General features: G+C 38.7%; 1 protein-coding gene and 1 pseudogene across 4 annotated transcripts in view; one reads left to right on the forward strand and one right to left on the reverse strand.

Annotated features, from left to right (window-relative positions):
• Positions 1-451: 451 nt before the first annotated feature.
• Fnbp1l (formin binding protein 1 like) overlaps positions 452-13230 on the reverse strand; it is a 95537-nt gene continuing 82758 nt past the window's right edge. For 3 of the 4 annotated variants that reach the window (XM_074050961.1, XM_020171840.2, XM_074050960.1), the window contains 4 exons: positions 10141-10273; positions 7576-7670; positions 5408-5556; positions 452-4069 (listed from right to left, as the gene is read on the reverse strand). In XM_074050961.1, the coding sequence (XP_073907062.1) occupies positions 3891-4069; positions 5408-5556; positions 7576-7670; positions 10141-10273 (556 nt within the window). In that variant the 3' untranslated portion in view covers positions 452-3890. The remainder of the gene's footprint in view (positions 4070-5407; positions 5557-7575; positions 7671-10140; positions 10274-13230) is intronic. The other variant, XM_074050959.1, reaches the window with a different exon arrangement.
• Positions 6547-6641, forward strand: LOC141415206 (U6 spliceosomal RNA; annotated as a pseudogene).

Below are 13230 nucleotides of genomic sequence, written 5' to 3' on the forward strand. Positions count from 1 at the left end.
AGTCCTAGTTACCATTTGCTTTTTTAAGTAGAATCATCCTACAAGTCGCAGTAACGTGCCGCTAGTCTGGCAGACATGTCTTCAGCCTGCTTTACAAGCCAGGGAGCATGGTGCTCACTGATCAGGAGCCAAGCAGAGGCTCAGGAGTGCTGGTTAGCATGTGGAGGACCATGTGGTCCAGAACAACTCTGTGGATACAGAGGACAAGATGGTATCACATGGCTCCTGTTGAGCAGAGAAAGCTCCAAGTTATTCCACGCAATTTAAATTCACTCTAAAGAAACAGTTATCCTTTAGGAAAGCTAAAACCAGAAGACAACTGCTTTCCAAAAAAGGCTGACTCACTTGAGGAATTTACCGTCTACTTTGTAATGGTCTGATATTTAGCACATTTAAGAAAATCATTACATCTCTGAGGTTCACATAACAATAAATAACTACACACCTTAACTGACCATGAAAAGACTGATTTATTCCATGAAAATCTTCTCAACAGAGAACACTATCTTAAACAAAGCATTTACCATTAAGAAATCAACATGTGCACAAAGAGCAAAAATTACTGAAAATTAAAAGATTTCTTTTGGACAACTCACATGTTCAAAATTTAAGAATGATTTATGATTTGAACTGTGCAAGTACAAATGTCTTTCCTATTGTAATAACCCAAATACAAGTTGAACTATTCCACATGAAGGAACTTGCCTCCTACGGAAGCAAATCTTGCTTTTAGAAAAACAAACAGTAGCTTGAAAAGAACAGTAAGTCCTTACAAGAAAGTCTTAAACTTTGCCCTCTGTGGCTGTTAGCCAAAAACACATGAGCACTTCGGTCTTTGTACAGAAGACAAACACAACCAGTCCCATCTCCTTCTTGTTGCTAACCTTAAAGTAAAAATAGCACTAGTTTTTAAAACTACATCATGTAGTCTGTCAGTACTGAATAATGTCACATTATATAAATAACCCTGTAACGAGATTCAATATCTAAACTTTATAGTTTACTAGCCTCAAAAGTAACACACCCCCCATCAGCTGTGTGACAGTGGTGCACTAGATCTTAGGAGGCTGTAACTTTCACACAATTGTCATTCAGCTTTAGTATAACTGATAGTATGATCAAATAACACTGGAAAATTATTAAAGCAGTCACACGGCTTCTAAAATATTTGTTAAAATTCAATAATACACAGACCATTTCACGTTCTCTTTCTCCCATCAAAACAGTAAAGAATCAAATTAATGAAGCTTCAGCGGTACAAATGACCCCCCCCACCCACCCAACTCCCTGTTACACCACCACTAAGAAATTAGTTCCAATACAAGTCATGAACAGAATCACAAATGTGAGGCAGGACGACATAAGCAATGGGACCACTAACAACAATTATATTTACAAGTATAAACATACAGAAATTTTCATTTTACAAGTAAAAGTGCACATAGATAATTACAAGGTTTCACTAAATTTTATCTGGTTCAAACAAAAGCATCACATGGGAACAGACTATCACTGGAAGAATCAAATTAAAAGGCAATGGGGGAGGTCCACAAAACTTCTCATAAAAACACTGAGTGAAGCACAATGGACTCAGCTATGTTGAGTTATGTTGAGTTGAAGCGCAAGTTTGAAGATGCACCATAGTACGTGGCAGAGCTCCAAAGCCACCTACCAAGGCTACGTCGGCCGCCCAGCGTGCGGCAGTTAGAGGAGGGTCGCGTGAGCTAGCACACAAAGCCCTTTGTGGGATACTGTGCTGGCAGTGTTGGCAGTCACTCAGTAGGGTTAGGCACTGTAGTTTAAGGCAGCACTTGAATGGAGGCAGCTGACTTGAGGCGCTGACTGGATTCTCCCACACTGAGGTGACGATGGATAACATTGCAAAGAGTTCTCAACTGGGCTGTAGGCTAGAGCAGAGATCTCTCTCTTTTTCTTACATGAATACTTCAGGTTCACAGTCTACGTCTCCACAATGCCAAAACTGGAATGTCTGCAGTGGGGAAGTTATAGCAGTACACACAGACACTAAGATGGAAACATTAGTGCTGGAGATGTCTGACAAGGTGATCTGCACTACAAACGTAAAACCAAACAAAGGCTTTGACAAGAACAAGGGACGATAAAGACATGCCTGAGAAATCTAACCCGTCACTCTAGACATGCAACAGGATGTTAAGCAAGCACGGAGGTGGCACAGGCAGACACTGACACATGGCAAGGATTCAAACAGACAATGGGTCTAAAAGCCAATTAGGACAGAGCTGGATGGAGACAGTGCTGTCAGGACAGCCAAAAGTAAGACAAAACTGTATGGCAGCTCTGCGTTCTTTCTGATTTGAATGTCAGTAAAATAAATGGAGAAAGAGCCAGCCATTGTTGGCTTTTTCCTTTCTTCCATGTGAGTAATTGTGAACTAGGAATTTAAGGGTTGGTATTAAAACTGTTTTTCAAAAACAATGCATGGAAATGCTAATGAAGTTAGTAAAAAAAAAAAAAAAAAACCATGTCTGCATGCACTCATGCAAGTTGCTTCTTTCACTCTCTTTGAACCTGACACTCTAACACCCTCCCCCCAAAGCAGCTGCATGTAACCTCCTTCAACATCTTGCCCATTTCCTCAGAAACCCTCTTCAGGAACCTGCAGTCCAGGAGGAAAAAGAAAAGAACAATTACTGAAGACCTTTGGTAAGACCAAAGGAGTATTCAGTTTAAAGTGTCTGTCCCAAATGTCTCTAAAATAATTTTATAGTCAGTTACTGAAAATACCAGAAAAATTTGAAGCTTGAGTAAAATCAAGGGGTAGTCTTACTGCTTTCTCCCTTTACTTCCCTGCACAACTAACTCAATGTGATCAAATGATTACATTGTATGATCCTTGACTGTACAGTGTTTCCAACAAATGCTTGCTGAAATAAACTGGAAAATAATCTATTCTAATAGCTGATGACTCAGCTAAATGATTCCCTAAATGGTGGCATGGGTATCTTCCTTCAACCTACTCAAAAAGTAGTCTTTCTTCTAAAAGTAAACTTTGCCCCATCTCGCCTCAATTGAAGACTTCCTCATCATCAGTAATCTAGAATCTACTTTCCTATGAATAACTGCCAAATGCTAAATAATCACTGAAGTGATTCTCCCAAAAGACATTTTCAAGATTAAAAATACAAGCATAAGATTAATTAGGAAGGAAGTTTGAACATTGTTGAAAATTACCAGTAAACCTGAAATATTGCCCCACATCTCAAAAGAAAGCTGTTTTATTCACAGGAGCTAGGTAGGCCCAGGGGCTTTACACACCTTTCCATTAGCTGTCTACTAAAGAGGTTATGCACTAGGGGCTATTTTTTTCCTTTAGGAAACCAAAGTTGACAATAGGGAGGAGAATGGGAATGACTGCTGTTTTACTCAACTATCCAACTACATTTCTTCCTAGAAACTGAAGCTACAAATTCAAACTCCTAGAACAAACTGCTCTTTTGGGAAACCAGCTTTCTCTAGCATTTCAGAGCAGTTTTACTTAGTTGAATTCATCACAGTCACTGTGTTTTCTGAAGTACAAGGGGTGGGAGCATTCTACCTATGGATTCCTGCCCAATGATCAAATTACTCTATTTTTTAGGCAGAGAACACCAATCCTTCACGCAGACTTAAGCAGGACGCAAAGCAGCAGGCATGAAGCTTCACACCAACATTATTCAAACAGTAAGTCGTCACAAACGATTCCTTGTGGCAGCATTCACATCTCTAAGGCCAAGCCTGCACTCAGCTCACACAGTGAACAGTAAGCCAGGCTGCCCTTTAAGATTTCTCGTTTTTCTGACCTGCTGGATGTGCTTTCATTTTATGTTACCATTCTTATGTCATACACAGCACAAAGCTGCCCGGTTAGTTTAGATATAAGTTACTGCACCTTTACTGTTTTTCTCTAGAGTTACATCTATGTATGATGTGGGAACGTATCCTTCTTCACCGTTCTGTCTCCGGGCTCTTGTCCATCCGTCACCTTTGTCCTCTTCAATAATGTAGAGAACTTCACCTTCTTTCATTGCCAGAGTACCTTCATTATGTCCTAGACAAGAGTTTTTATAGCACAAGCATAACTAAAGAATGGCAACAGTATTTCATAAAAATTACAAATACAACACACAAGCTATACATTTCAATGTATTTGGAGCCAAGAGCACACTGTCACCAGTAATGTCACTGACTGATGCTTTTAGTGTAGCCAACACTTTCATACACACAGTGAGCATGAGGCTGGATTAGTATCATCACCATGTAACAGGTAAAGTAACTGAACCACAGTGACATATGATTTAACAAAGTATTCTAACTCCTATTTCACTGTTCCACTTCCTTTCCCAAATCTGAGTAGCGTTCCTATCTAAAAACCTCAGTAAGTATGAAACAGGAAAATAGTAGCAAGACAGTGAGAAGTGGGAAGAGAGAATGAATATAGCAGAGAGAGAACAAAGAACGCTTAACTCTGGTAATGGCCTTGAAGCACCAACTTCCTTCAAGACCTTATCAGCCTCAGGACTCCCTTTTTCTCCACCCAACCACACTCAACCTGCTTAGCAGTACAATTTTCATAACTGACTCTCCACTTAACATATGCTAAAAATCCTTCCCTTCTCTCTACGTTACACTATAGCAGGACCTTAAATATATGTTCTCAGAATGAGGAGTGACTGAAGACTTTATTCAATTTTAAAGCCAACACATGGATGGATGGATGGATGGATGGATGGATGGATGAAGACAAATCATATCATCTTAAAATAATGTATGAAGATGTGACTCTTCTTTCCATTAGTAAAGGAAAATGATTTTTCAGAGTCCAAGAGAAGGAAGGGCCACTAAAAGTCTGTAACAGAGGGTCACAATGCCATACTCCCCTCAGTTTGCTTTCCAGCTATCACCAGAGAAAGGGTGGCACACTCAGAAGTTATCACTTTCTCCTACTCTCATCTGAAAAGGTGGCCTGCAAAACTAGGGTATGAGGGCAGCATTCAGCCAGGCCTTACACCTATCCCAACATCAATAAGCTATAAGAAAGAGCCAAGAAGTAACATCTACCAGCCATCTACTTCCTGAGCTGGGCTTTATGCCCACAATGCTCCAACTCTGCTGAGTACATGTAAGCACTGGTAGCATCTAGGAGGTTCTGTATCAAACAGAATTGATTGGCAGAAATCTGCATTAGGATACTTACAACACAGGTAATTTTCTTTCAATTAAAGGTGTGTGTGGGAAGAGAACCCTCTACATTCATAATGCAGCTAATGAACTGGAATAATAGTTTTTGGACATTGTATTATTTAGCTAAGGACACTAAAGTAAATGATAATGTATTTAGACTTTAAGGACCAATTTTATCAAACACAATATATTAGGAGCATCATACCATCAAAAGGGTAGATAGCTTTGCAGTGTCCAATAGCAGGCAAGGGATCATCATCCTCGAATTCGTCATCAAACTCACTGTGGTGACTGTGTTGCTGGGATGGCCCACGGACTTCTTGGTTTGCATCATCAGTGTAGCTTCCCTCAGGACTAAAAATCGTAAAATTATCACTGATCAAGTCACAAACAAGAGAACTGTTTTTGTATCATTTATAAGTTTTTCTCTGCAGAATCAATTCAGAAAATTCTGTATCAAGCCCTACTTTCTTTTCTTTTTTCCTTTGTTTTTGGCAGTACTAAGGTTTGAATTCATAGCTGCATGCTTGCTATGCTAGGCAGGCACTCGATCCGTGGACCACATCCCCAGCCTTTAAGCTCTGTTTTCTTAAACATTCCTTCTAATACAAAATGCTACTTTACTGAATTTCCTTTAAAAAAACTTGCATTGTTCTAGGCACTTAGAAATAAGTACACCTTACTAGGTCTAAAGATAAAATGAAAAAATGTAGTAAACACTTTTTCACCATCCCAGATTCATTGCTCCCCTCTTTGGGCAAAAGAGCCCCAACATTTCTTCGGGGACCCACCCAGACCTGTGTTCAGTTCACAGTGAAGGTGTTTCTACTATGGATCCACAGGGACCATGAGCACAGCACTTGCAAGGTAGTTCCCAGTCAGAATCCAAGAACTGCAGAGGAAGGAAACTCACTCCTCTTTCACTTTGAACCTGGAGAAAACTGCCTAGAGCTTTGCCAGATCACCAGATGAAGGCCTTAAAATGAACCAGTAGGAGCTGAGAAGCGGGGAGAAACTGAGTTCTCAAGATACCATCTGTCCCTCAAGTCAGCCAATGAAGCCCAGTTTTACTTTAAGCCAGTACAAAAATTCATTCCATTGCTTAAAACCAAAAGACTACTAAGTAAAGTAAGAAGTTAATTTCCAATTAATCACGGTAACAGAGAAGTTAGCAACTTAGAAACTAACAGGTACCTTACAGTTAGTAGCTTAGTAACTAACAGAAAAGAGCAGGTAATACAAAGACATTCTTTTTTTTTTAAACATATCTTAAATCAAAGAGAAAAATGTCAGAAGTTTTTGCTAACACATCAAAATAGCTGAAAAAGATTTTAATAATGGCGTGCTCACTTTGGCAGTACACACTAAAACTGGAATAATACAGAGATTAGCATGGCCCCTGTGTAAGGATGATATGCAAAAAGGATATGCAAATTTATGAATCGTTCCATAATTTTAAAAGGTTGATAATGGAAAACTGTGGATTAAATTACACAGCACTTTCTTCAGCAATACATGCCAGAAAGCCCAGACCTTTTAATCTGGGTTTTACCTAAAGCAAAAAGCAGTCACTGGTGGATCTCTATGAGCTCTTTCCAGAAGTGATGGGAGAAAGGCAGGACAGGGAGGCACTAACACTTGAGAAGCACAAACCATTATCTGGTGTTTTATTTCTACATGCTCTACCTGGATTAGTTCCTTTGTTACTTCCTAACAACCCTGTAGAAGGGGTATTTTAACCTCCATCTCATATTCTAAGAAACTAAGATTAAGGAAATATTAAAAATGAAGTTGCCTAAATTATACTATAATTAAGTAGTAAACCAAGATTCAATACTAGACCGCTCAAATTCTTCCCTAAGATGATTCCTAATTTGAGTTTTTATTATGGGAAAGAAAAAGATATGCTACACCAAGGAAAAAATGTCGCAAGTGGTATAAAAACAGGGAAATTGGGCAAGATGTCCAGACAGAATCTTCAGTCCAAACCAACAAAACATCACCTTGCCCCTTTTTGAGTTCTCCAAACCTTAAACCATGAGACAGCAAAGTGTTTCTTCAGCACAACACCCCAACACAACCTAGCTCTGATCTTCCCAGGCCTGAGGCTCCTCCTATGACCTCGGGTTGTTCTTCCAAGAATTTACTATGTTCCTAGCTATATGGGGACATATGACACACTAGAATTGAACAGCAATGTGGAAATTTTGTAGTTCACCCATAACTATTTTTAAAGGAACAGAAAATTACTTAGGTTCAAAAGACTTCAGCTATTTAAAGCTAAACCTATTAAATTAGACAAGAAAGAAAAAGAATGGTATAAAGTTAAAGACAAAGGGTAAATCTGGAAAAAAAAATCTGAAAAAAAAAGACCTTTCTCGTCCCTGTGTTACAAGGTGATTTATGTCACTGCTGTGTCTTCTGTCTCCTCGCCCACCTGCTTTGCCTTCAACTTCAGAGAGCCAAGCCTTAGGAAAAAAAAAATAAGCAAACAACTGAGCTCAATAAACATGTCCAAAAGCTCATGAGATATCCTACATTTAAAATACGCTTTGATTGTATGCACATATGAATAATAAAATAAAAATAAATAAAAGTTAAAAAGCTTAAAAATAGAATAAAGCTTAAAAGATATAAAGAAAATATTTTTGTATAACTGTACAATGTGTTTGTATTACACACTGTTATTTAAAAAAGTGCCCTAAAGTTTAAAAATTAAAGTAAAAAGGTTACATAAGCTAAGGTTAATTTATTACTGAAGAAATAAAAATATTTAATAAAGGTAAAAAAATAAAATACGCTTTGAGTGTTTACAATCATGTGATTCTTACAGATGAGAAAACTTTGTTCCAATTTGGTCAATGATCAACTTTATACCTGATTTTTTTTTTTTTTTTTACTAAACAATTGTTTTATTTCACATATCTTTGACATTAATGAACACGTTTTCATGGTATTACTGGTTTTTATAGTACTTTTTTTTTTCATTTTTCTTTTATTATTCATATGTGCATACAAGGCTTGGTTCATTTCTCCCCCCTGCCCCCACCCCCTCCCTTACCACCCACTCCGCCCCCTCCCTCTCCCCCCCCCCCAATACCCAGCAGAAACTATTTTGCCCTTATTTCTAATTTTGTTGTAGAGAGAGTATAAGCAATAATAGGAAGAAACAAAGGTTTTTGCTGGTTGAGATAAGGATAGCTATACAGGGCATTGACTCATTGATTTCCTGTGCGTGGGTGTTACCTTCTAGCTTAATTCTTTTTGATCTAACATTTTCTCTAGTACCTGTTCCCCTTTTCCTATTGGCCTCAGTTGCTTTAAGGTATCTGCTTTAGTTTCTCTGCATTAAGGGCAACAAATGCTAGGTAGTTTTTTAGGTGTCTTACCTATCCTCACCCCTCCCTTGTGTGCTCTCGCTTTTATCATGTGCTCAAAGTCCAATCCCCTTGTTGTGTTTGCCCTTGATCTAATGTCCACATATGAGGGAGAACATACGATTTTTGGTTTTTTGAGCCAGGCTAACCTCACTCAGAATGATGTTCTCCAATTCCATCCATTTACCAGCGAATGATAACATTTCGCTTCAGGGCTGCATAAAATTCCATTGTGTATAGATACCACATTTTCTTAATCCATTCGTCAGTGCTGGGGCATCTTGGCTGTTTCCATAACTTGGCTATTGTGAATAGTGCCGCAATAAACGTGGATGTGCAGGTGCCTCTGGAGTAACAGTCTTTTGGGTATATCCCCAAGAGTGGTATTGCTGGATCAAATGGTAGATCGACGTCCAGCTTTTTAAGTAGCCTCCAAATTTTTTTCCAGAGTGGTTGTACTAGTCTACATTCCCACCAACAGTGTAAGAGGGTTCCTTTTTCCCCGCATCCTCCGTCAACACCTGTTGGTGGTGGTGTTGCTGATGATGGCTATTCTAACAGGGGTGAGGTGGAATCTTAGTGTGGTTTTAATTTGCATTTCCTTTATTGCTAGAGATGGTGAGCATTTTTTCATGTGTTTTCTGGCCATTTGAATTTCTTCTTTTGAGAAAGTTCTGTTTAGTTCACTTGCCCATTTCTTTATTGGTTCATTAGTTTTAGGAGAATATAGTTTTTTAAGTTCCCTGTATATTCTGGTTATCAGTCCTTTGTCTGATGTATAATTGGCAAATATTTTCTCCCACTCTGTGGGTGTTCTCTTCAGTTTAGAGACCATTTCTTTTGATGAACAGAAGCTTTTTAGTTTTATGAGGTCCCATTTATCTATGCTATCTCTTAGTTGCTGTGCTGCTGGGGTTTCATTGAGAAAGTTCTTACCTACTAACTCCAGAGTATTTCCTACTCTTTCTTGTATCAACTTTAGAGTTTGTGGTCTGATATTAAGATCCTTGATCCATTTTGAGTTAATCTTGGTATAGGGTGATATACATGGATCTAGTTTCAGTTTTTTGCAGACTGCTAACCAGTTTTCCCAGCAGTTTTTGTTGAAGAGGCTGCTATTTCTCCATCGTATATTTTTAGCTCCTTTGTTGAAGATAAGTTGCTTATAGTTGTGTGGCTTCATATCTGGATCCTCTATTCTGTTCCACTGGTCTTCATGTCTGTTTTTGTGCCAGTACCATGCTGTTTTTATTGTTATTGCTTTGTAATATAGTTTGAAGTCAGGTATTGTGATACCTCCTGCATTGTTCTTTTGACTGAGTATTGCCTTGGCTATTCGTGGTCTCTTGTGTTTCCATATAAATTTAACAGTAGATTTTTCAATCTCTTTAATGAATGTCATTGGAATTTTGATGGGAATTGCATTATACCTGATTTTTATAAATAGCATTAAGGCTTAAAAAAGTCTCCAATTATGTAAAATTTCAGATCATAAATTCTAAAATTAAATAAAAGCATTAGAACATTACTGATTATAAAAATTACTATGACACAAATGTACCTCATTCTTGTGGATTTCCATCCGAAGGCGGTCCATATTATTCATAGTCTCTGCTAATTTAGGCTGCAAGCTCCCTGGATCCCCCATTTGTGGGTTTTTCTCATATACATCTTTCATTTTGTTGAGTGCATCTCTGAGAAAGAGAAAAGAAGTACAGAATTAAATATTCATTTCACATGCTTTTAGATGAAAGATTCATTTGTATTTAGGGATTCAAGTACTACTTAATTTTAAGTAATCACATCTCTAGTCAATGACCCCCAATTAATATAGTTTTCACAAAGCTGGTAATGTATAGTTAGTAATCTAAGGAAAAACTAATACCAAAAAAAGAGTGTAGTTCATTCTTCATGCTGTGTTATGTATCTCCTTACACATATGTACAAGTTAATACATAACATACATGCATACATTAATAAATGGCTAGAATACGCAGTATTCTTAAACTCATCATGTCTCAAATCAAAGTCATCACTGTTATCACAGTTTCTTGTTCTGCTTTGAGGCACAGTCTCGCTATGTAGCCAACTCTCCATTCTCAGACTGCCTTGACCTTCTGAGTACTGAGATTACAGGCATGCACCCATGCCCAGCTCTAAATCAAACTCATTCTGTACTTGAGATCAGTGTTCTTATCTCAGCTCACATGGCCTCACTGTCCTCCCACTCATCCATGCTAGAAATAGGAGACATATTTCACTTGCCCTCACTTTAAGTTCAGTCATTTACCAATTCCTCTTGACCTGTCTCTTCTCTTCTGATCACAAGCACATAGGTGATGCCCACGTGACACTACTGACTTAACATTCCAAACTCCTCTTGACCTGGAGCTTCATTTTCTTTATCCTCCTCCTCCTCTGCTTTCTCTCTCACTGGCTCCTTCTCTGTTCAACTTTTAAATGCCTGTTACATAAGTGACAGGTCTCCTCTCATGTCATCCTACACTCCTCTTTTGAGGATGACGTCTTACTGTTTAGTAACACCAATGTTCAGATGATTCAAATGTGAGGCTCTAATGCTCTTTCTTCCTAATTTCTAGATGCAAATGTCCAAACACAAATGGACACCTGCAGAATTTTCACAGATTTAAAAAATCAACATTAACAAAACCATTTTCCTTGCTCCAAGTTTATTTTTCTTGGTGCTGTAATAAATTCTGTATCTATTCTCCTGAGCTACAGTTTTAAAACAAAGAAAACAAAAACCCTTCCACTTTCCTCTTCTCTGATATCCATTCATAGAAAGTCTAACCTACTTTGGCTTTGAATTGATGCTTACATCTGGTCCTCCTTTTTATTTCCATGGCCTGGTATCTCTGGCCTGGACAAGTCCCCCAGTGTGTCCCTGCCTCGAGTCTCCATCCCCTATGGTCTTCGCTCCACTGTCAATCCCCTTTACTGGAACAGAGGGTTACAAACACCACTCCTTCTCAACAACTTTTGGCAATGCCCCATTGCCAACAGATCCCTACAGAAAAGCATTCTTTTAGTTCACCCTATGCCTTTCCACCCTCATGTTCAAGTCCCCAAGATCAGAGATAAACCCGGCCGTGGCAAGAACACTTGCATTTCTGTGTCTTTATTCTCATTTCCTCTGTGCCCCTGAACGGTCCTTCCACTCCCCCTCGCTTTCTTGTTTACGAAATCTATTTCTATTTTCCTATTAGGGTCCAATTCCAAGGCTCTGGAGACAAACTGGCTGGTGTCTAGATGCTAACTCTGGCACCACCTACCCAGTCTTAAACAAAATATGTATTTATTTGATACCTACTCTCTTCATCTAACAAGAACACTACCCTCAGAGGCTATATAGAGAAACTCAGTAACATACTCCATGTAAAATGCTCAGCTGAGAACCTGACATGTAACAATTCTTCAATAAACACTCATGTCCTAGGCCACAGTCCTCCTCCTCCACCTTCCTCCAGAGAAACCTTCCCTAATGATTCAGTAAAAGTTCACCACTCTTTCCTCCAGGTGTTCCTAGAAATTAGCAGCTATCACCATCCAGCTTATGTAAAAACATTAAGTCACTTGCCAGTCTTGTCTTTCCCAGATAAAGTGTGAACCCCTTGGTCCTGAAATAGACTATTATATATGGCAAGCACTAAATACTAGACTAAATGTTTTAATTTTTCAAAAACTATTTAGATGTTGCTTTAGTAAATTATTTATACTGACATAATACTGATACTCATCCCTGACAAAGTCCGTATTTCTGAATTTGCCCACTACAATTTGTCTATTGGAAACTCCCAACCTGGTATTGAAAGAGCTTTCCTGGTCACTCGTGGACGCACACGGGATAGAGAAAAACTGAGTCACTGTAGCATATCTGAGTTTCCACCACAGGTCAAACAGGAGATAGTCTGTGCCTTTTTTCGGCTCTCAAAGGACACTTTCTAAGTAAGTGTCATTTTTTGCAGCTGAGCATTTATTAAGTGCCATGATTTCAGCACTGCTTCTTTTTGTTGGTGGTCCTGGTGTTTACAATGGTCCTACACACTGGTGAAGTGCTATCAAGGTCTCCTAAGCAAAACAAGGCATAATTCACTTACAAGGAAATCATGTGTGTGACATAAATCTTGTTGAGGGACAAGTTACAGTGTCACTGGCACAGTTCAAAATATGAAATAAGGTGTCTTTAAACAGAAACATACAGATAATAAGGTTATGTATCTATCTGTTGATAAAAAGACGGCCAGTGGCTGCCTGCAGCTTCACCCTGTTTCCCTAGAGGCAGGGATTCAGTATCCAGTAGTTCATGTTCATGATGACTCAGCAGACCACAGCTACTGAGAATATTAGTATTTCATTTATAAGTAAACATCCCATCATGCCTGATAAAAAATTCTTTTATTGTCCTTTGGTGGTTTCGTTTGATTTGAGACAGGGTCTTGTGATGCAGCCAACACCGGCCTTGAACTTGTAATCGTCCTGCTTCAGCCTCCCAAGTGCTGGGGTTACAGGTATGCAGCACCATGGCAGACATAATGCACAATTCTGAACACTGAAACTTCAATTTCTCATGCTGGAGTTTAAGCTCCAGTTTTATCTTCACTGAAGACACAGTAAGTCATTGTAAAAACAA

The sequence above is a fragment of the Castor canadensis genome, chromosome 12 (genome assembly GCF_047511655.1).
Source record: "Castor canadensis chromosome 12, mCasCan1.hap1v2, whole genome shotgun sequence".
Classification (NCBI taxonomy): Eukaryota; Metazoa; Chordata; class Mammalia; order Rodentia; family Castoridae; genus Castor; species Castor canadensis.